At 32.7% G+C, this 25,125-nt stretch overlaps 1 protein-coding gene across 5 annotated transcripts in view; it reads right to left on the bottom strand.

Moving 5' to 3' along the window:
• Positions 1–25,125, bottom strand: part of Moe (moesin) — a 270,281-nt gene that overhangs the window by 96,690 nt on the left and 148,466 nt on the right. For 3 of the 5 annotated variants that reach the window (XM_075359513.1, XM_075359516.1, XM_075359512.1), the window contains one exon: positions 3,188–3,232. The exons of the other annotated variants lie outside the window; for them this stretch is intronic. In XM_075359513.1, the coding sequence (XP_075215628.1) occupies positions 3,188–3,232 (45 nt within the window). The remainder of the gene's footprint in view (positions 1–3,187; positions 3,233–25,125) is intronic. 5 annotated transcript variants of the gene reach the window in all.

Here is a 25,125-nt window from a genome sequence, read left to right on the forward strand (position 1 = left end):
CGTTTGAACAAATCCATGGTAAAAAGCATGACATTAAATACAATGTTCAATACTAGAAAAACATTCAAAATTTGGGTAGTTCCCGCAAAAAATATTTGCGGGAACGTAGCTCTTGAGTTGCAGAATGTAATGTGTACCGATACGAGAAGTAATCAATTCCAAAGGCACACTGGACATTAATTACATGTATCAAGAAATAATAAAGTTTTATTATTATTATTATTATTACCACACTTATATTAACTCGCTCTTGGACTATGTATGTGAGGTTCACGGTACGGAACCTTTCAATCGAATTTTGAAGCACTTCCGCTTATCCATTCACTCTAAAATTTTGCATACAGATTTTTCTCCTGATGACCAACACATTTCAGCAACATTTTCAAGTTGCTAAGATCCCCTAAGCTGCTAAGTGAAAAAAATGCCTCTGAACTTACGCAACCTCGTTTACATACAACTTTCTTAGTAAAATAAATTTTCTTAGTGAAAAATGTAACCCAGCCAATTTCGGTAAGTTTGGATTTAAAATTCACACACGTTTGAAATACATAATTTGACCAAAACGTACCTACTATAACAACCGACTGGAGCTAAATGATAACACGCTATTAGTTTTATAAACAAGTGGGATATATATTAGGGTATACAGTTGCTACCAGAAATTCTATACAGTAGCAACCGACGTTTTTGGAAAACTTAGTACTTTTTCACCGGATCCGAATTTTCGGACGAAAATCGCAAATATTTCGAAAACGGTCGGTCCTAGCGCTCTAAAAATTTTTTCGACCCCTCGCAATAATCCATCTGCTTCCAGTAGTACCCATCGGATGATAATATTTTCAAATGCCCCGGGGCGCCGATCGGAAATTGGTGAGAGGATAGGATAGGGTTCTACCGAAATATCTCGGCAACTGCTCGTCCAATTTTCACGATTCAAACAGCGTATGTACCATCACGTCGAGCGCTAACTGTTTAACGCATCGGGTACACTCTTCACGGACCAGATCTTGGTTATTCGGAAATTAAATCGTTTAGCCCTATGTTTTGATCGCACTCAAAACCGTAAAACGTACCGATCTGATCTATGGCTAAATACGCTCAAACCTGTGCGCTAGCTCAGCTGTTAAGTATAAACCTATGAAGACTAAGAAATAGAATATAAAGAATATATAATAAACTTTTTAAAAAATCACCTTATATTAAATACACTAAAAAGTAGAAAATAAAAATTACGTAAAAAAGTTTTTAAACACCACTTTTAAATTAAACGCACTAAAAGGTAATAAAAAATAATTTTAGAACCGTATCTCAGAATAGATTTGACAAGCAATGGCCCAAGAGTGGGGTGCAAATACATCTCACTCTTTACGCCATCCATCACGCATATGAAAAAACTGTCAAAAACATCAAACTTTTAATTTGAAGCTATGACTTTCACATAGTCTTACATATCACCATCAAAGCTTGTTATCAGAAACATTCTGCGATACCGTCCTAAAATTATTTTTTACCTTTTAGTGCGCTTAATTTAAGAGTGGTGTTTTAATATAAAAATTTTTACGTAGTTTTTATTTTCTACTTTTTAGTGCATTTAATCGGGAAATACGCTCTGACCCGTTTCTATACTTTCTTTCTTATGGCAATGAATGTAAAGGACCTATATAAAATAAGCTTACGTGGCTTTAAAGTATAATGAAACATAAATTTCAAAGAAGAAAAACTACATTTATGGTCTTCATGAAGATGGCCGCGAAACAGCTGCAGTTGCTCCTAACAGTCGACTCTCCACCCGCGTCCCAAAAGGTAGATTATTATCATTTCGACAGAAATCAAAAGATTAAAACAAGGAAATATAGGATTTTTCCAACAGTATTTCGATAGCGAACGAAAAACGTGGCACACCGTACTTAAAATAAGTTTACAACACGAAGTATAACGTGCTATAGTTTCCAGAAGTAGTTAATAATTTTCGTATTCGTAATAAAATATTTCCAGACGTTATAAATAGTAGCCGATTTAAAAAAAAAATATTACGTCTAACATATTTCAAAATATTAATTTAAAAAGAAAATCACCAAATTAATTCTTTAATACTTACTGTACAGACCGATACATCTCTATATTCGGTTAATACTCTCGTTCATTCGCATACAGGTAAACGTGATGTAACCTGAATTAGTTTAAAAATAATCTTAACTTAATATAAGTAACTGATACGGCTAGAGCCGCTTCAACGTATAGCCTAAATTCACAAAAGTGTGAGATATATGTAATTTTATACGCCAGACTCGATATCCACACCGGTAATTGTTAAGTATCGATCTACAGGAGACCAGAAAGGCTGAAAGAACGGTCCGTGTGCTAATAAATTTCACTACTTAAACCAATAATCTAGTCGAATCTTTGCGTTAGTAAGCCATCTAACTGATATTGGGAGTCAAATTACTTCCGCATGCAATGCCTGGTAAGCTTTAAGGTGGTATTTTTAGCTAAAAAATAAAAACTTTATTGCGATCGCGGCAAAGAATCTTTCTTTTTCTATTAGCTTTCTAGGAAACAAAATCATCATTAGAATTTAAATTCCGTTATAACTTCTTACCGGCAAGGTTTTTTTTAATTATTATTTAATCAATAAATATTTAAAAAAACTAGTTCGTAGAATATAATTTAAATTTTAAATGCCATGCACAAACGTTTATAAGTTAATAAGCAACCTTCAAAAGAAACAAATAAGTAAACATTTAAGAAAAAAGTAGTAGCAAACCAAATAAATGTAACCTACCAGGTGATAAAATTTATTTTCAGTATCCGTTTGTCAAGCGTGCTATACGATTAACAAATCGATGGAATATACGATTTTATCGTACTAGCACGATCAACAGAAACTACTGAATGTTTTACAATCCTATGAATCTTTCCGTCAAAAATAATAATTGACTTTTAAACAGAAATTTAATCAAATTAAACAAAACAAAAATAGTCAATAGCCATATTAAAAATACTAAACGCCAAAACGTAATAACTTGAATAACTTCGTAAGAAAGGCTATTTAAAATAACGCGGCTATATATTCATGCAGGTATTTAAACAAACATGCTATGAAAAAATCACAATTAAAACAAAAATCGGGGTATAAAAATAAATAAAATCTTCAAACAAATCAATCACACAACTGAATTTAACTGACGTGTTCGGTGGACGGATCGTGAGACACACCGATCCAAGACCAAAGCTGCAATGTTAAAAACGATATTAATGATACACGAATCGTTGAAAATATTTTAGTAAAAACAAAAATAAGCAAATTGTAGTTTAAAACAAAATCTAAAAGGAAATTGAAATATATAAAAGTAATTTATTTTAAACATACAATACAACTCCATTTAGAGTTCCTTGAGGACAATCCAGATTATTTAACAAACAAACAACTTTTCAGATACCCAATATCCGTAACCTTTACTTCCTTTTTGTTTAGAAAAATTTTAATACAAAAATATAAAGCGACTGCTAGAACACGGAACAAATATAAAATTATGACCATAATTTATTACAACTGAACAAGCTTTATTCTTTACAATATAAATGTGAATGAGAAAGTAAAAAAAAAGTCCGTACTTAACGAATTATTAACACACCTACAGAGAGATCAAAGAGAGACCGGGCACATCAAAGTAATAAAAAAAAAATAAGACATTAACTAATAATATGTAAAGATTTATTTACTTCTCAACATATGCTCTCAAAATGGCTCCCCCGTTCAGTAATGCATGTATGAACTCTTTTTATCATGTCTGATGCCACTTTGTGGAGCACGTGTCTACTATTTGATGTTGTTAATCTCCGTTGTTATAATCGTCTTCAGTTCCTCCAGTGTGTGTGGTCTGTTTTTATATAAACCCGTAGTAAGAAATCCGGACAACAAATGGAGTGAACGTGGGGGCCATAAACCTTTAGAGATGGAAGAAATGTACGGTTTTATTAGATGTGTAACAAGTGCCACTGTCCTGCTGGAACCAACAATCACGTTCATCAACAAACTACAAGATGCGCAATAAACTGCGTAATGACTGTTCAATGTAGTTTCAGAGAAAATAGGGGCCACTATTCGACGACGCGATACGGCACACCACACTCCCGTTTTCTGAGAGTGTAAGAGGAGTTTTTATGTAACACATGTGGATTTTCAGTCGACCAAATTCTAGAGTTTTGACTGTTCACGTAGCCACTAAGGTGAAACCGCGTCACGCCAGTAAAGAAAACACGGTCAAGCTCTGCAATTCCACGGATGTCAACAAATTACCAAAACCGTGTACAGTAATCGTACGATATGCGAACGTGATATGCACAAAAGTGTAACCGCTTCATCGCTCTCTGAGCACTTCATATGAAGTCTGAGAATGCGCTCATAGTCTCCTCGTGCTTTTTGAAGGCGAACGCTGCATCATATTCTTAACCTCAGCCGGTTTAGCATCCGTCAAAAAGGCCGGTCTCCCGGTTCTCTTTTGGTCTGCAACCGACTCGCATTCTCTGAAACGGGCGATTATTTTCGTTACGGTCGAATTGTTAGGCACTGCCACATCCGGATATTTCCCGCGAAATTCGTCTAAAACAAGTTTATAAGAACGACTGCAAAAATAACGCAACAGTGAAAACCCGTTGCGCTTGAGAAGGCGACACGTTTACAAAGCTCTACTGCAAGCGTTGTGATCAACACACACCACAATGGCATCTAGGTTTATTGGTGATAATACCCATGGTGCTATCTTGTGGTAAACGATAGAACGTTTTCAACTACTACTTATAAACACTTTAATTTTGATGTGCGCGACTTTTGGATCCCTCTGTATTTTAGTGTAAGTTATAATGTAAAAATTACGAAAGACGAGGAATAAACAATTACACTACTTTCAACAGCGTTAGTCTTCGAATAGTTTTTAAATTTTATGCGGTTGTCTGTGGAAAAATGAACGCAGACAATCACTTCGATATTCAGAGTTGGGTGTCAGTTACTCCTGCAAATAGGTTTAAATTCTGAAATATGTGGTAAATTTTGGTTTTAAAGTCGGTAACAATCAGCTGATATTACAATTTGTATCGTCCGAGTTGGTTTTTGTATCTGTAGAAAATAAAGGCGTTTGAACATGCACAAAGAGAATGAGTTTTTACGCTTCAATAATGAAAAATAATAAGAGTACTGTTACCGTCCATGAACTCCACGAACGATTTCTTAATTTTCTACCGGCTACCTGTGAATAGTCGTGTAAGCTAAACATAAAATTTAAATATACAGGAGGCGTTGAAAACGCACCACGCCAACTAGTTGAATCTTTAGAAAGAACAACAGCTTGTTCTTCAGACAGAAAAAAGGCCTCAAATGTCGACCAGAAAGGTTACTATCGGACTGGAAATACCGAAACAAGGTTATAAAAGATTCTAAAGGAAACTGATGTCGGCCAAGATTATTTCAAGAATACTTTTTGATAAAAGGATGGAATTTGTGAGGAAATCATCAGTTTTCAAGCAGATCCCAACTTCTTAGGTCGATGACGCGATCTGACGAAGCATGCCAGATTGAGTAAACCGGCATAATTAAGCTTATTTGTCTGAAAGAAAACTTTATGTAATTATGGAGAAGGAAGTCAATGTACATGTATTGTTGAGAAAATCAATGGGAGAATTGTTGTAAAATACAAAAACAATTGGGGAGTCGAAAAGCACGGTTTTACAGATTTGGAATAAATTTAATTGATTAAATTTCTAATAACGAAATACAAATTCAAGACAATTTTGTAAAATAAATATATATATATTGCCTGCCTATACATAAAAAAAGTTTTTTTTGAAATTCCCATGTAATTGTTATAACGATTATAGCGCAAAAACAATACTGAATCAATGTAATATTCCTTCGAACATTCTTCAAAAATTACAATCGGTATTGAAGCACCCACCTTACACAGAAAATTACCGAACTTTTTTTTAAAATAATCTTAGTAAAATATCTGAAGATGCTTAAAAAAAATATTGCAAAATTACTTAAATTCTACACTTTAACATATTAGAATTTTATCAATATCGTTTGAACCATCTAATAAATTCAATTTTGAAATTTACAACAAAAATGGCAATTTCATGACTAAATCCTAGCAATATTTACGTTTAATTTAATAATTCATTGAACATTTTAACAAATCTTTTTTTTTAAAACTGCAGTATATTTACGTGTTACCGCTAAAAAAAAAATTATTATTTTTTTTAAACTCGTTCAAATTTCTTTATTCGTCACCATACAGCTATCTGAAACAGCTGTTTTGATATTATAACAGTTTTCCTTTTTAAATCTATAACAGATCATCATAAAGATGAGACGTGTCCAATCTTCAATAATGGACCGTTAAGTGGAACTACTCGCGACGTCGCACCGCCAACAGTGCCAATATGATAGACATGACAAGATAAGACAGTTGTTAAAATAAATGCCCACCAATCTAACAAGATACATTTAGAAACCTCTAACGTATCTTTTAACAACAATTAAGTAATTTTTTCTATACTAAACAAATAATAAAGATGATGATGATATTACGCAATTTACTTCTAAAATTCTACATTAGCATCTTATATGTTCATATAAAATACAAAAATATAACACAGAGAAAACTTTACATAAAAATCAACACAAACCTTTTAATCAACAAGAAAATTAAGCATACATTTTCTAATAATTGAAAAAATACAACAGCTGTTTTCCGTCGATTAGCAAAACTAATAAATAAAAAAGTGACATAAATGAACATTTAAAAAAGGGACAGATGTCTAAAATGCAGAAAAACCAATATAAATATTTTCATAGCATTTAATAACTGGCAGAACAAAATAACAGTTCACTAACAGCCAACTTTTAACCAATCTGTCCATTTCATCATAAGAAACAAAAACTGAACCGCTTTAAAAAGTCAATATAACAATTAAAAACAGCGTTACTTTACCAGTAATATATATATATATATATATATATATAGGTAATATACTGGTAATCTCAATTGAGATTAAAATTTGAATTATTTAAAAAATAAATAATAATAAAATAAAAATATGTGTCCCAGATGTGGAATCCTTTGACACAATAAAATCAATGGAACATTCATTCAAGAAAACGTATGAAAGAATCGCATTCCAATGTTGTTTTTTTTTTATATAAATTCTTGAAATATTTTGAAAAATTATTAATCTGAGCCAAAATGGTTCCTGTTGTTTTTTTTTTAGCGTACATGATTTTCACACTGCAACAGTTAAAAGGTGTATGGTTTCCTAGCGAAGGACTACGTTCCGTTGTAGAGAACAAAAGACACCGGGCAGAGAATGGACATCCAACGGGTTCCGCTGCGCAGTGTTTTCCTACAACCGGCAGAACGAGCTGTTCTTGTGCGGTTGACGCGAATTAAATTCAATCCTTTTATAAACTTTACTGTATTATTTATCGCGAACAATGAACCTATGTAAGAAAAGATTACGTACTGCTTTACTATTGTATCAGGTAAGTGAATGAGAAGACGATACGGATTATTTTGTTAAAGATTGTAATTTATTTTATTAAGGGACTTTCCAATCTAATTCAAAGTCAGATGTATTCACGATTCACTATTATCGAAATAAAAATTGTATCCCGACGAGATATATATACAACGAATTCTTCTTCTTCAACCGTCGTCGGTCGATGCCGCTGAGATAACCCCACTGGCGGAAAACATATCACAAGTTGCAAATAAACACTCCGTTCTGATATTGTTTGACCGCGTGGCCGGCTCCACCCGTTTTCTATTCTCCGCAGAGGAACGTAATCGACCCAGTTAATTCGCACCTTAATCTGGCGACTGATACAGAAAGAACTGAAAAGTCCGGCTATTTCCCCGATAAACGCTCATTATTATAAAACAACCACTAGATAGACAAAAACAAGTTTCTCGGATCAGTTCACAGGCAACCTTCCAAAAACGCATTACACCAAAGAAATTAGCTGTACAGGTTTGTATCCTAAGCATGGATTGTAAACAGAGTGGAAGAGTAAAAATAAAAAATAAAATAAAATTAGGTGGTGATATAGTACGATTTAAACTTCGAGAAACCACAGTTTTGGACAAATATAGGTTACAAAATTCAAAAATACTGTTATACGAAGCGTGTTTTAAAAGTAAAGTGGGTTTTGAATTTGAAGGTTTTTTACGCGAGGTAAACAAATGGTGCAAACAAATAAATGCGAATATCGATTATTTCAATCGATAGTCAACTGTTAGCAACATTAGTTTATTCATTTTGTTGGAAACTGTTTATATTTATCAATTTACAATTCGTGATCCCGCCGAGTTTGATGGATTCCGATTTTGATGCAAAAAATAATTTACGGCTAAACTTCACAGGCAAATTCGTGACGTTTACGGGCTGTATATTATGAGTGACATCAAAGTAAGACATTGGTGCTGTTCATTTCGAAAAACGCAAACGAACTTTCATGAAGAGCGTTATCGATCGGCTATCGCTTATAATAGATGATTTCATCAAAAAGTTGACAAAATTTGAAAAATCCAGCGCTTCACAGTGTCACAATTATCTTTATGTTACACGATCTTTGATTTATGAAGTTTTGTCTCAAAACTTCTATGCCGATGATGATAACAGACACAAAAGGACATCAGTGCATGAAATTTAGCGGTGTTAAGAAAATGAAGGTGATTAATTATTTTGATCACACTGTTAACGGAGGTGAAACCAGATTTATTACTAGAACGTCGAGACATTCGGCATTAGTAAGTTGGTTGGCGGCGTTCATCAACTGCTAGACCGAAAAAATTCAAAGAATGTACGGTAAAGAAACTTATGGCTATCGTGGTTTTTTTTTGTACAAAATGGGGTCTTGCTTGTCGAACTTAGCGATCATGAACAACAACTGTGAATACCGAAACATAAAAAAAAAATCTCAGAACTATAACAAAAACAAGAAAAACAAACGTAGGATGCTATCCTGTGGGATTCTCTCTTTGCATGACGAAGTCCGGTCACACACGGAAAATCAGACAAGTGAGACGACGGGAAAAATTTCGTTGGAAAAACTTCGAACCATCCACCCTAAACAACTCAGACACCTTCCAGCGATTATTTTCTTTTTCTTCCTCATAAACAGTGGATTGCGTCCCAAAAGTTCGACGATGACGACAGATTGAAAAATGGCGTTACTGCGTCGTTTAAGTCACTGGCGGCGCAATTTCTTGAAGATGGAATGAAGAAAAACTAGTGAAACGCCAGTGAAAAAATATGTTGAAGATATTTAAATAAAAATGTAGTAGATAAATGTAGTCTTTATGCGCAAGTAACAAAGTTTGTTCATATTTTTGTTTTTTATTTTCTTTGTTTCAAAACTGGTCTTACTTTAAAAACACCCTCGTATTACCTCTATTTTAATATTTAATTCTTAGTTATGTACTTTTCATATTATTTACTTTCAAATTAAGTTTCCTAGCAATAAATTCACGAAATACAGAATTTTTTCTGACTCGTTTCTTTTTATTTCTGCTAAAAAGATACCAATGTTCAAGAAATTTCAATCGTTGAACCTTTCTCAATGGATACTCTTATTTCGCTCTCAGATTTAACCTCAAATTCCTGTACTGATTTTTCTATACATATAAAGTACTAGCTCTCGTCGCAGCTTCGCCCACGTTATATGCTTACTTGCGTTTCCCGTAGAAGTTAACCTTTTTATGTTTTTTAGTCAAGTAACCGGAAGCAAGTACAGCCAGTCACACACATAATAACGCTGGCAGTCTCTGTGTTGATTGAGCCACAGCGTCGTATACCTTCGCATCCCTTAAAAAAATCGTAATTAAAAAGAAAAACCCAAAAATGGTTTTTAAGTATTTATCTGAAGCGAATTTGCAAGCCCAACAAAACTACTGAATAACTCGTTTACTACAGTCGTGATTGGGAAAATTTACAATCGTTGTTCAAAATTTTTTTTACCTTCCTTCACCCCTTTTCCAGGACGAATTTCATAAATCTAAAAACTGGTTTATTGACATGATTTATGGCACTCACCAAAAATCGGGTGATTCTTCATTTGTTACCAAGAAATTAAAAAAGTAACAGGGTTTCGCAAAAAAATTAAAAATCCATTTTTAACCCTTGAAACTCGAAATTTAAAAAAATCTAGAATTTGGTTTTTAGATATTCATAATTCAATTCAAACCCAGCTCACACATTCATAATAACACAGTTCACAATTCATTACAGTTTGTGCTTCAACTGGTAATCTCCACTAGTACATATATTTTTTTATCTCGAAATTTTTCGAGATGAAATACATCTACACCTTCTCACTTATGCCTGCCAAGAAACATGGGTAAAAATGTGTATCGATTGATCGCGTATTTTTTTTTTTTTTTTTTTTTTTTTATCCCGAACAAACAAAATCTCTTCCTCTTTATATAATAATATAGATAATTTTATAAAAATCAGGAAACCCTATAATACAACCATTTCATTTTTTTTAAATCACATCCTGTTTTCTTTTATTCTTTCGTAGCTATCCGATTCTTGAACACGTGCAAATTTTCCCACGTCTTTTTTGTCAATTTTCTTTAAAATATTTTATCACTCTATTCCATTTTATAACATCAAATGCTATTTAGATAAAAATCTAAAAATGTTATCAGGTGACTATAAACCGATTAAACTTTTTCTTTTTTTAATTGTTCGGTTAATTACGGAATTGATTTATAGCATTTCGTTGAAAGCAGCTAATTGTATTAGTTCATAACTACTTCCGAGATGTATAATAAACCGATTCGTAAATTTAATTGTGATTTCCTTCTAATGAAATAGTAAAGCACAAAAGAATTCTACGTATTAATAAAAACAAGAAAGCAAATTCAATAAGAATATGTTTATTTACATTACAGTAAGTATATTTACAATTATTATTTTAGCACAAATTTCGGTTATTTTTTTCAAGTCTCGAGGGGAAATTGTTTTTTATATGACAATGACAATTCGGCTACAAACTGCTACAGTGTAAACTTCATAATTACGTAACGTATTACGTAAGAAGAAATCTAAATTCTCTAATCGTCCAAATAATATTTTACTGAAAAAAAACCTGTACAAAAGTTAACCACAAGAAAACCACGGAGGAGATTCAACAAAATAAAAATCGAGTTCGGTACATACGTAGAAACAATAATAATGTATCGAAACGAAAAACCGGAACGAATCTAATCGAGAACCTTCCCCTTTTTCGGTAACCGGTTGAAAAATAAAAAAAATAAATAAACAAAAATGGAAATTAGTCAAGGAGGTAAAAAGAGGACGGACGTTTACAAGGTCGAACGAATATTGAGTTCAAGGTTAAAAGTTTACGTTAAAAAAGGACAAACAAATGACACAAGCTTTTATGGTGGTGATGATATCGAGAATTAATATCCTATTATACGTTTACCTTAGAGACGATTGGAAAACTTCCGACGACTACTTCATAAAAAAATTATATACTGCAGCTATTACTCTTTTAAAAAGATAAATTTTCATTACATCATCTAATAAGGAGAAAAAAAGATATAACTCGATTCACAGTAAATACGCAAAATGGATAAAATTAAAACTACTATAACTGTTATCTTATTCCCTATAAAATGATATTTCATCGAGCATAAAATGTGCCCTACTTAACTGACCATAAATGGGCAGCATTCAACGGTTCAACGTACTACTATTTATCAATAAAACGTTTAAATGTTGACCTGTATGACCTTTACATATAACATATAAAATATCTCGATTTATTAATCTCCTTGTAACTTTAATTACTATGTACAAAGATACGTAAATTTACATTAAATGCAATAACTTAAATGAGGATGCATAACATCGACACGGACTGGAAACTTTCTCTGCACGACGCGCTTATTGATCGGATAAGATAAATTAGCGCTAACAAAGAATCTTTTTTTTTGTATTTTATAAAAAGAATTAAAATCCAACGTAATATTGATTACGTTACAACAATATGAAGATACTAAAATGTTTTATTAAGCAACGTTTACGTTGTTCGGTTAAACACAAAATTTGATCGATTCCTCTCTCTAAATTCACCAAAAAGGCGGGGAAATTGAAAAAGCGAAAAAGGTATAATTATTCAAAAATTAACAGAATTATAGGAGTAAATAAAATCCAATTTCCCATTACTATAATAAAATGCGTCTATAAAATGAAATGTGGAAAAAACTGAAAAAGAAAAGACGCATCAGAAATGTTTTCAATTATACAAATAACGGGTGTATACAAAAGGATATCTCTGGGTGATGTGTACAGTATTGATTTAAAGCTAGAATAAAAGAGCAAAAAAGACAGTTTTATTCGCGTGTATGACCCTATAGATCGATACGCGTGTAGATCGATACCTATATTTCCGCTTAACAGCGACACGAGCAAAGATGGCGACTACTCAACAGAAATCCATGTTTCGCAATTCACTAAAGGATCTGCAGTTACAGTTCCGTAGAAAGTTTAATCCTAAGTAACATTCATCGACGACTTAATCGGTTTAAAACGACCGGATGTCTGTACGGGACGACGACGGAGATCGAAAGAAAATTTTGAACTTCTTAGGAAGACTTTACCGTAACAGGAGTTACGGTATGTAAGTTGGATATAATGTTACACGGCTGTTTATTCAACTGCAAAACGGACCAGAGAATTTTTATTTGGCAACAAGGTGGTACGCTTCCTCACCGGCCCAACCCCGTACGGGATTGTTTGAATGACGTTTTGAATGGCGGTGGCCACCGAAGTCATCCGATCTGACCCTTTGTAAAGGATGTATATGTGTCTCCGCTTCCTATTGATCTACCCGATTTGAGGCATCCGACTGAAGAAGACGTCACTTCCAATATTACAGGTTAAAGTATGGGACAAATTCTTTTGTATGTTAGCTGCGTGGCGCGTGAGAAAGGTGCTCTAGTACGGAAAAACAGTTCAGAGTTACACTACATAACCGTAAGTCAAATAAAAGACATTAAATAGCTTTAAAACCCCAATTTCATTTTAACGGGTGGGTATCTTCTTTTTTAATTTACTTTTTTATATTTTATTGCTGTAATGTACAAAAATTTAATTACGTTTATCATTTTAGACAAAATAATTTTTTTAGTAAAAAAATTATTTGCCTTTACCGGCTTTATGCCGGCAATTTGACTTTACCTGCTTTCTAAAGAAAGCAGTAAATACCGCTTTCTTTAGAGAAAGCGGTAGTTTGGATGAATGTAAACGGTTCGGCCGACCTACGGTTTTAAGCGATTCGTCCTTGGGAAGTATCCGCGTATCCTTGCTACATTCACATACGATACGAAAATTACGTCAACAAACCGAATATCTTACTGGAATGTTCGCAGAGCAACAAAGAAACTGAAATTTCGTCCGTATCGCATTTACGCTGAGTATGAGCTTCGAAAACCTGATAAGAGGAAAAAGAATGCATTACTGTAAATGGTTTTTGCGTTTTATTCGGAGCAGTGTTCGGGTGTTGGATACGTTTACTAGTCTGAAGCACGGTTTCACCTAATTGGCTACGTAAACAGCCAGAACGACAGGTATTGGAATTCAGAAAACTATCGCATTTTCACTAGACCCCGTTACATTCACAGAAAGTTCGACTTTCGTGTGCGATTTCGCGGAAAAGAATTGTAGGCCCGATCTTTTTCACGAAAACGATAACAGCTGAACGTTACCAAGACATCATCGTGCGATTCGTGGCACTGTTAAAGGCTAATGAACGCCACTTCTGGCTGCAGCAAGACGGTGCTGCAGCAACTGCGCCTACGGCGGATACCACAATAATTATGTGCGTACATAAAAATAAATGTACATTTTCTTCGCCTATTTTACTTATATATTATGTTAATAAAATGTTTTAAGAATATTAATTATTGGGTTGCGTATCTTTTGGCTCACTCTGTATACACACGCACTTCGCACGGAGAACACGATATTTATAAGGAAGTCAGTTAAATTATACTTTTCTTTTGTAACTCTCTAGTGCTCCTTTTATTAAATGGAATAATTTGTATGCATATAAAAACAGTAAAAAAAACCTTGAACTACTTTGTTTTAACTAAGTAAAAACTGGAGTTGGGCAAATACGTTCAATGTTAATCCAGCGTTTGGGAATTTCTTTATAGTCTACGTAAGGAAATAATAAGTCGAAAGTATATAGCGATTAATGTCTTATTTACAGTGTCTCCCGGGAGGTATTGGCGAAACCTTTACTAAGCGATTCAGTTCAAAAAAGTAAACAAAAACGTTCACGTGGACAAATGCAGTACACGGTTCACTTTCCCCTCTCCGCAATTTTGTTTTTTCAATAAAAAAAATTGATTTTAACAATGGATTAAGATACATTTTAATGAAATCTGGTGTACATATAAATGGTATCAGTTTAGGGTTAGTGTCCATGTTAGACGACGTACAGCGATGTGAATGTCACTTGTGGCATTCGCATCGGTTGCATCTTGACAGCTGCCAGACGAAAATATGCCTTGAGGCAATTGAAGATGACCTCCGGTAAAGCCCCTAAAGGCTAGATACCGAAGGGAGGACGTGACGGTCGGACCCGTCACATGGTGGGTGTCTTCTCGGTGTCAAGATGTACATGTACCGAACAACTACACAATAAATAAATATATATATATATATATATATATATATTCCGGTAAAAAAGGCGTTAAGTACAGGTTCTTCGGAAAAATTATTGCTGAACTATATATATGCAATGAACAATAGAGGAAATATGTGTTTAATGTTTTCTAAGAATTTGTTATGTCTATGTACTGTGAATAAAAGTTTGCACAGCAATTTTAGTGCTCTGCGTTAATTAATGGATTTCGGGAAATTCTGCTACTTTAATGTATAGGCAGACAGTAACCGCAGAACACGTGTTTAAATCTTTTGTTAGAATTTTATTGTTAATGGGTTATAAGGGAATCTTGGGAATTTTCGTTTTACCAGTTCAATAAAAATAACCTGTCATTCTTGACTGTTGTCAAGAATACTTTTTGTTTGTATACAGGTACAATTTAAGTACGAAAATAAAAAAAAATAACAACCTTAAACACACAGAGATGTCCGAAATACTACATTTAATGTCATTATATTAAAAAACATTTTCGTAAAAATGACTGTATGTTACTACTACATTCTGTATTAGGTTAATATGCAGTACGTCATATTTAGTTATATAGAGGTATGAAAACAACGTTAGAGGTAAATTTATACGTAGTTTTATTAAAATGTCACGGTGCAGTAAAAAAAAATGTAAAATCGAGGTTTTCATAACATGGAGATTCGTTATATAGAGGTTCGACTTATTTAAAAAATACAAAATGCCCGGCAAAGAAAAATGAGTGAGACAGAACGTTTGTTCACAATTACTGTTTATTTTGAAACCCTGAATCAATTCCTTAAGTTTGGCCGACAACTCTCAAAACACTGCATTTTTTCCACTATTTACCTAAATATCGAACCTAAAATTTATTTAACGTTAAAAAAAATTCAAAAAAATCTTCAGAATCGGTAAGGTATACCATTCAATGAATACAAGAATCTATCCCGTGCCAATAAAATCAAATAAAAACTATCATTAAAAGACTCGAAATCTAAAACAATATATTTTACCATCTTCATAACCTAACAGGAAAATTCAAAATAAAATGAATTACGATAGTTATTACACGTAAAAGCCGATTAAGTTAAACTTAGATGCAAAAGGCTATTTCTAGGCATAAAATTTGTTTGGTACATTTTAAATTTATTCTCAACATTACAATAAATTTAAAATATTAATCACGCTCGCAAATCTAATAATTATAAATAATAAAAAAATTCACCTAACCTAAGAGTACAAAAAAATTATCACTTATAAATTAAATAAGACTTTAATCACAACAACCGTGAAGGAGAACAATGAATACACGATTACCAATCAAACTGAGCGTGCCTTTCTATAAATAAGCATTGTATGATAATATATATATATTGGAAAGTGATGTTTAATGATTTACATTTATATTCAATTCAGAATAAAATTCCCCGATAAAAACCAGGACTGAAAATCAGAATAACGAGAAATTTACGAGGCGGAGCCTCAGGAACGCCAAATCTTTTAACAGTATCTTAATTATTATAGCTAGCCGAGATTAATACCCGCAAAAGAAATTGTTTAAAAAACTTATGATTAATACAATGTTTTCTACTTCGTAGTACGATGTTGAATCTAAATCGATCTAAAACATTATTAAAAACACTTAAATGAACTTTTTTTTTTGTCTTCAGTCATTTGACTGGTTTGATGCAGCTCTCCAAGATTCCCTTTCTAGTGCTAGTCGTTTCATTTCAGTATACCCTCTACATCCTACATCTCTAACAATTTGTTTTACATATTCCAAACGTGACCTGCCTAAACAAAATGAACTTAACAATCCATTATTCGTTAATTGTAATACACCTCGTGGAGTTAAATTCAGCTGAAGCACTTAATCGGCTTAAAGTACATAAAAATAAATAAATTCAAATAAAACCATTCCTGAAGATAAAATAAATTAAGAAATTTCAGTTTTTTTTTATTTGTTTTTTTATTAAACTATGCTGGTCAGGAGGAGAACAATATATATATAAAAGTGATAACATTAGCAGCTATGTAATTCAGAAAAGATGCTTAGATTTTCTTGTATCATGGATCTAACTTTACATCTTAATCAATCTTAAGACACTGGAATTAACTTATAAAAACACATAAATAAATATGTGCACAGTTTATTATATAAAATAAGACAACTTCTATAGTATTATTACTACACTGGAAAAAAAAAATATCATTTTATATATATATCATTAAAGTGTATTATGAAAAACTAATAATGAAATTAAAATAAATTTGAAGATCTTCTAACACATTAAAGGAAGAAATGTAAAAATAAAAGATTTAATTATTATTATTATTATTATTATTATGCTTTTACGGCCAACATGGGACCACTTAAGTCAATTTTAGTTAGATCTTTTCTGAGAAAAGCGTGTTATTTTACTCTTTCGAGCTGCCCAGTACTTCTTCATCCGTTCAGATCTTGCTTTCTTTTCTTCATCCGTAAACACCCTCTTCGTTGTATTTTGTCGTTTGTCTGTCTTTTGTTTAAATCTAATGCTTTTATCTTTTAGCTTTGTAATTTTTCCATTTTTATTCTGTAGGTCAGTCAGGGAAATTCCCAATTCTTTCATATCTTCTCTAATTTCTTTGATCCATCCTACTTCTAGCTTTTGGAACCAGAGCTTTTCAATGATATTTCTTGACAGTCTTGTTTGCGGTGTCCTTATGAGATGACCGAAGAAAGAGATTCTTTTTTTCCGCATAGTATCAGTAACAGGCTCTATTTCTCGATACACCACCTCATTTGGCACAATCCACCATTGGCCTTCTTTTTGGTGTTTTTTATTGATACGCGTTCTGACAATTCTCCTCTCTATTTTCAGAATTTTTTCAATTCGGTTTTTCTGAGTGATTTTGAAAAGGGTCTCGCTTCCGTAGGTGACTTCTGGCTGTACTACAGTTTTATAATGTTTAAGTTTTGTTTTAGCAGAAAGGCATTTTTTGTTATATGTTGACCAAGTTAATTTTTGGGATTTAATCATTTTATTTGTCCTGTTTTGCCATGTCACTTTTTCATTTAAATTATAAATTATTATTTCCCCTAGATATTTAAATTGTTTTACTATTTTAATTTTCTGATTGTTTACCGTAATGTGCTCTATTACCAGAAGATCTATGGCCATTAGTTCAGTTTTTTCGAAAGAGATATGAAGCCCTATCTTTTGTGTTAGGTTTTGAAGGCTCATGATTTGTGTTTTGGCTTCTTGAATATTATTTGCTAAAAGAGCGAGGTCATCTGCAAATCCTAGGCAATTTAGTGTGATGGAGTTTTTCTTAGTACCCATTTTTATATTTTTGGGATTTATTTCATACCATTTTCTCATGACAAATTCGAGGGCGCAGTTAAAAAGGAGTGGTGAGAGGCCGTCTCCTTGCCTCAATCCAGTTTTTATGTAGAAGGGTTGAGAGAGTTCACCTCTGAATTTCACTCTGGACTGGGAAATCTTAAAAAGATTTAATTACTATAAAACTTTTGAAATTTTGGGAAATATTAATTTTACGACTTCCAATGATAAATAACAATAATTTTTATTGTTCTACAATTATTATTTTTTTTAAAGAGTTAAATTAAAATTTCTACCCTTTTTTAAACTGATAATGTTTTAAATTTAATTTTTTCTATTTCGTGTTTTTTTTTTATGAAATTCTTTATAAAAAAATAAACAACTTGATAACACAGCTGTTAAAAGAGCTCTAATTTTACCGCCAATTTTAACAGACATATACCAATTTATTATTACTACTAACGAATGTAGAAGCGTTTGGCATTAACAAGCGGCTCATAAATTGACCAAGCCTACGAGAAACATACAAATCAATTAGAGGAATTACACATCAACTTCTATTATATAATAAAAAAACAAAAGAAAACGAACATATTAATAAACCGGATGACACTTTTATTTAATTGAATGCCATAATAATAAGTTTGTAACGTCAATTAACATAATGTAATACCGTCAAATTGTTCATAATTACACGGGTTTGACGAATAAATATAAACCGGAATTAAAATACGGAACCGACCGTTAAAAATGGGATCAACAGATAACTTTTACAGAGCGGATAATACTGAACCTGAATTATCACTACTTAGCCTTAGAAAAATGCGTAAGATTCTTTTGAAAAGCTAACAAAGAAAGAATTACGGGAAAAGGTGACAAAATATTAATCGGATATTTTAAAACGATGACAAGTTCATCGTTGAAATTTAGTGAAATTAACCGATAACAGGAACGCGAAAAGATAACTTAACCTAGCCGGCCATCATTTCTTGTCGCGTATAATTAACACAGTCTTGGCTTTACAATCGTACAAGTCATAACAGGTATACACACTCACTTTTTTAAGAATCTACTTACGGGTCCAAAATAAATCTTTAAGAATAAGTTTAGTTACGTTCGTACGCAAATAATAAAAAAAGACAACGAACGGTAGACGAAATGCGCGAGGGTCCGCCCGAAAGTTTTCATACTACGGCTGGATAGCCACTTTCACGGACACGTCTAAAAATATCCCACGAGTAAGTAAAGCGTCCTAAACCGTTTACCTAATCGCGGGACCGGTATTCAATTTTCTGTGTGTAATGTAATTTTTTACGATTCACATTAAGCCGTTCGATACTCGATTGTGAATATTATGGTGTTCTAATCCGATAAAACTGCCGAGATCGCCGAAAGGTTGTGGGGAAATATGCCGCTTGAAAACAGTTCACGCTTTCCTTTAAACGAGATACCGTTCGGCTCGAATTGAGATTTCCGTGAACGTAGTTGTCTTCTCACTACCCACTCATTCTGTTCCCATTCTATCCCTTCTTCCCCGTTTAGACCTGACCCTGCTAGAGGTCAGATCATGATGCCGTGTCGACTAAAAGAGCTACTTTTGTGATCTGGTGACGGGGTGCTCTGAAGCTCTGTTTAAGCCGGATTTCCTGATCCTTTAAAAAAAAAAAAAGTTTGGTAGCCTCGATATTTAGAAAAGCCTGGCTGATTGACGATTTTCCGACAATTTTAATTTCATAAAATGCAGCGCATCACATTATTACTTTCTTTTTCTGTTTAGCCTCCAGGACCACCGTACGGTATTACTTCAAAGGATATGTATGAATGTAAATGAAGCGTAGTCTTGTACAGTCTCAGATCAGCCATTTCTAAGATGTGTTATTAATCGAAACCCCATCTTCAAACAACACCGGTATCCACGATCTAATATTCAAATTCGTATAAAAGTAACTGCCTATATTAGGATTTGAACCTTAGAAGTGTCGACTTTGAAATAAGCTGATTTGCAATGACGAGTTCAGCAATACACCAACCCGGTGGTTTATATAATTACTACAGATGTAGTAAAATTGAACGAATTACGACTTCTATTAATAAAATTAACAATTCACGGACGATTTTTTTTCCACTACTTCAAAAGCTATTTGTTTTCTTTTAGAAAAGTAGCCGTTTTTGTATACGCAAGTACTAATAATACTTGTCAGGCATAGCACATATTGAAAACCTATTTCATACGAGATATCAATACGCAAGTACTAATAATACTTGTCAGGCATAGCACATATTGAAAACCTATTTCATACGAGATATCAATCTAATAGCTTGTTAAAACTGTTCTCGACTTCAAGGAACTTTCCTGACGTTTCAAAATTAATTAGCAGTTTAAAACGTGAAATATACCCTAACAAAAAACATTTTTCCCCCTCGTTAGTAGGATCGAACATTTTCTTGCACCTTCGAATTCCAACCTTTTATTTTTAGGATACTATAAAAGTAATTAGAATGTTCCCATACTCTGCAGAAAATGTGGAATGTGAGAGGTCTGGTATTACGAGTACATTTTTATTGAGAGATTATCTTAATATAAATAGTAGACTCTTAATAAAATTGCCGGTTATAGAGCAATCCGGTTGATAGGCTACCATATACATATAAATCGGAACTTTCACCGTAATAGACTGGTTTATCTTAAACACAATGAAAAATATTAATTATTCAATACAGTTCATCCGCAAAAAAAATACTTAAAGCCTTATCATAAATATCAACTTTTATAACCCATTTTTAAATTTGTCGAGAAAATAGTGTTTACTGGTCAAAGCTGTTTATAAACTACGCAAATAAACGTCTCCAGTTACATCACGGTTGGTAGTCAAACGCTTATTATAATTTGATATTAAAATTCAATACATTTTTTCCCCATTTTTATTTAACTAAATCGGAAGCAAGGACAACTTCATTTTTAAAACGTTATATATGATAAAGGAATTCAATATGACCTTTGCTAAGTTTCAATTGTCTACCGCAGGGTCGATTTGGTAGTATAATTTTCTAGTAAGAAGAAAATTACACAGAAAAACCAATAAGCACCAGGGCAAAAAAGAAAACATCAACAGAAATACATTCAATGCCCGAGGCATCAAAAAGCGACCTGTATAATAACTACCTACCTTCTTTTCACTAACCAAAAGAACTTTCACTCTGCTATTGTAGCACACGAGAACTAGAATTAAGATCAGTATATTTGCAAGTTTATTTAAAACATAAAAGAAGTAGTTTTACGAAGTTAAGTTGTTATGTATGAAAGTTAACAAAACAGTATAATAAAATGTTCAGAATTACCAAGCGACGAGATCAACTGACTAGACTTGAAATTAAAGTAAAAAAATCACTACTTAAAAATAAAAAACCTTAAAAAAGTGAAAAATATAAAAACTTTGAAATTATTCAACTCTCATTAGTACATCATCCTAAACAAAATGATTTTTAATATCGTCCACTAAATAAAAAAAATCTGATGTGTACACCACATGACTATAACTCTATTTGGCTATAACTCTGGAACCAATAAAAATAAGTACCACTTATGATATATCGATGAAAGGCTCTTACTGAGAGCTTATTACTTTACTACAGTTAAAGAAAAGTCCAAAATCCAGATTTTTTTTGGAATTTCTGGGCTTTTTTGACGTTTTTGGTCACGTCGATTGCAATCAAAAAGGGAGGTGCACAACTAGATGTTACAAGAGTCCTGAATCCAAAATTTCAACATTCTACGGCTAATCGTTTTTCAGTTATGCGAGTCGAGATACATACGTATGTATGAACAGACGTCACGACAAAACTAGTCAAAATGGATTCAGGAATGGTCAAAAATGGATATTTCCTTTGAAATCTAAAGACCGAAATTTTTCGCGATCACAATACTTTCTTTATTCGTACAAGGAAGTAAAAATTAGGAAAAATGTAAAGAAGGATAAAAAATTAGCACAATCGTCAGGAAATTAAAAAAGGAAAGGAGAAAACATCTTTTTGTAAACATCAATATTAAAAAAAAATTGTCTGTTTTCGGTTCCGTTAATTTAGTCTTGATTTATACGGTGCAATATTTCATTGTGGTACATCTTGAACAACCACCCTTTTTATACATATTGCAAAAAATCAATTTTTACGCTCTGTTTGGAAAAAAAAATTTAGCAAATATTTACAAAATAAAATAAACGAATATTTCAGGTGAATATAAGATAAATTACAAATATAACAACAAATTATAATATAAGAAAATATAATTGTTTTAAGTCCAAATTAATCACTTAATATAAACACATGAAATAATGTTAAGGAAAATACATTACACGTAAACAAATATTACAAAATAGTTCACAATTTAGACACCGCCATTGAAGATTAATTTGAGCACATATCTATGTACTCGTTCAACGGGATAAACAGTGTTTTTTGTTTTTATTTTACCTAGTATTCTTTTAGAAATTCATCAGCAAATATTACTTCTGTAAAAAAAATCTTTTAATTCTACTGAGTGATCGAAGAATGTCCCAGGTAATTTAAAAACGTCATATCGCAGAAACTACTAGAGATAATCAAATGAGGATTTTATTTTTTTAAATTCACCAAAAAAGTTTTTTTTACATACCTTAACCCTACGGATCGTCCTAAACGTGTTGAATTCGCAAGTAAACTGCCTAATAACATTGACGATGACGAAACGTTTTTAAAACGTGTTATGTTTAAAAATAAAGCGACTTTCCATGTCGGTGAATGTGTCAACCGACATAATTGTAGGATACGGGGATCTCAGCAACCCGATGAAATTATTGAGTATGTCATTCTCCAAAAAAATCCTGTAGAACCATCAACTAAATTGATGTCCCATCGTGTGATCGGCCCGTTCGTTTTTCATGAGCGTACAATCACAGGGATGTTTATTTAGACGCGCTACAACTTACGTTTTCCCAGAAGTTGACCAAATCGAGCAAGAAAGTAATGTTTCAAAAAGATGGTGCGCCTCGTCACTTTAGGCTACGGGTTCGACGCGCTCTCAATAAAAGATTCCGTAATTGTTGGATCGGTAGGGCCGGTCTTGCGCTTCGGCCTCCGAGAAGCCTAGATTTGTCATCCGCAGACTTTTTTCTACGAGGGTACGTTAAAAACAATGTTTACAGCGAAAAAATCAGTGATGTACAATATTTAAGACGACGGTTCACCGCAGCTACTGCCACAGTTACGCCTGCGATGATCCCGCGAACCTAGGCAGAAATCGATTATACGCTGGATGTTTGCAGAGCGATCGACAGAACTATACTGAAACATTCTAAGGTATGTAAAAACTCTTTTTTGAGTTGGTGAATTTAAAATAAAAATCTCGTTCGATTATCTCTAGTAATTTTCGAGATACGATTTTTTTTAAATTGCTGCAACCTTTTTCGATGAACCTGTATTTTAAATAAATAGGGGGGAAATTTTCCAAACGGTTCGGAAATTTATTAAAAATGGAAACGGTAGAGTAATAAGAGAGGGGGCCTTTCTCGTATGCCAAAATATTGTTTTGATACGAAAACACAGTTCTGTTCGGTTGTCTGGTTTGATTTAAGCGGTTATTAATATTTATTACGAAAAAGTGACTATTCATCTTAGCAAATATTACATGTTCATATAAATACATATAAACACAAGGATAAATTCGAAATGTTTCCTATTCTGTAATGCTTCAAATAAAGTTAATTCAATTTACTACTAAGTCAAATCTAAGGTCTTTTTGTACTAAAAATGTTTTATGCGGGTAAAGCGGCTGATGGATCTAAGATTTTAAAAGCTTTTTAAAAAACAAAAATCCAATCGCTTCGTTTCTTATAAATTTGATAGAGTTATTAAATTTGCCCTCAAATCAAATTACTACATGACACAGATTGGCGAAATTATAAGAAAGGCATATTTTTTCAAGTAAATTATTTTTTTCTATTTCAGTTTCGTCAATACATGAATTCAAGAAAATAAAATTTTCATTATATTACTCCCTAGTCGATAACTACGATAGCAACAACCACATTAAAGCTAATTTTAAAGTGTTATAAACTTTATTACAAGCAATTTTTTGTAGGATACTTTTTGTTAATAAAGTATAGAGTTAGTTAATCGTCCGAATAAAGAGTTAAAATTAAGCGGTTACTAAATATATTGTTATACGGCAACCGAAGAAAGCAATAAATACAAAATAAAATTTCACAACCGTTAAATAAAAACCTTTTATGAATATAAAACTTACTTTTGTTGATATTTTAAAAAAACGCGTTTTCCCACCCTTCCCGAAACACCACTTGCGGCAACGCCAATTGGCTGTTGATCAGTGATTTTTAAAACGGTAAGTAAAAATTTACATTTACGCCGACTTAACGACTTTCAATCGACTATTAAAAAAACTTTTTATTTCTAGATTCTTATTATTTAAATACCGGGACTACTTTTACAGGTGTAATACTTAAAACTACTGACATATTTACTTATCTATTCTTTTATACGATAGGTCAAACAAGGAAAAATGAAATGAGGCGTGCAACTCTGAATTTCCCCTTATCACAAACTTGAGTATAAAATTTTATATGTATATATGTATTTTATAAGTATAATTTTTACCCGATAGCAAGAGCGAAGTAAATACTGTAATGAGTGACGTACATTAATCTGGCTAAAACTTTATCGTACTAACCTTTTGGTTTTTGGTGTCTCAAAAATATAGATAAAGAAAAAAATTGTTCATACGTATGGGTGTTGCGTCTATTTCATTTAGTAACCCAAATTTGGCATCATTCAACAAAAATTTTAAATTTGAGACAGTAACTTTCATATTTGATTCTAATAAAGTCGGATTACCAAAGATGATGCGAGAGGAGAGGTTGAGGATAGCATGATGGAAAATTTTAGCTTCCTTGATGCCGTTTTATTTTATTTTTTCCATATGATAACAACACTAGAAGTTTAAAGATTTTAGTAATTGAAAGCCCCCCCCCCACCGTTATGAATCAATACGGTAAACGATTAAATTCCGAAAAAAGGCTCTAATACTAACCGGCCGTATTTTGA

The sequence above is a fragment of the Lycorma delicatula genome, chromosome 3 (assembly GCF_047948215.1).
Source record: "Lycorma delicatula isolate Av1 chromosome 3, ASM4794821v1, whole genome shotgun sequence".
NCBI lineage: Eukaryota > Metazoa > Arthropoda > Insecta > Hemiptera > Fulgoridae > Lycorma > Lycorma delicatula.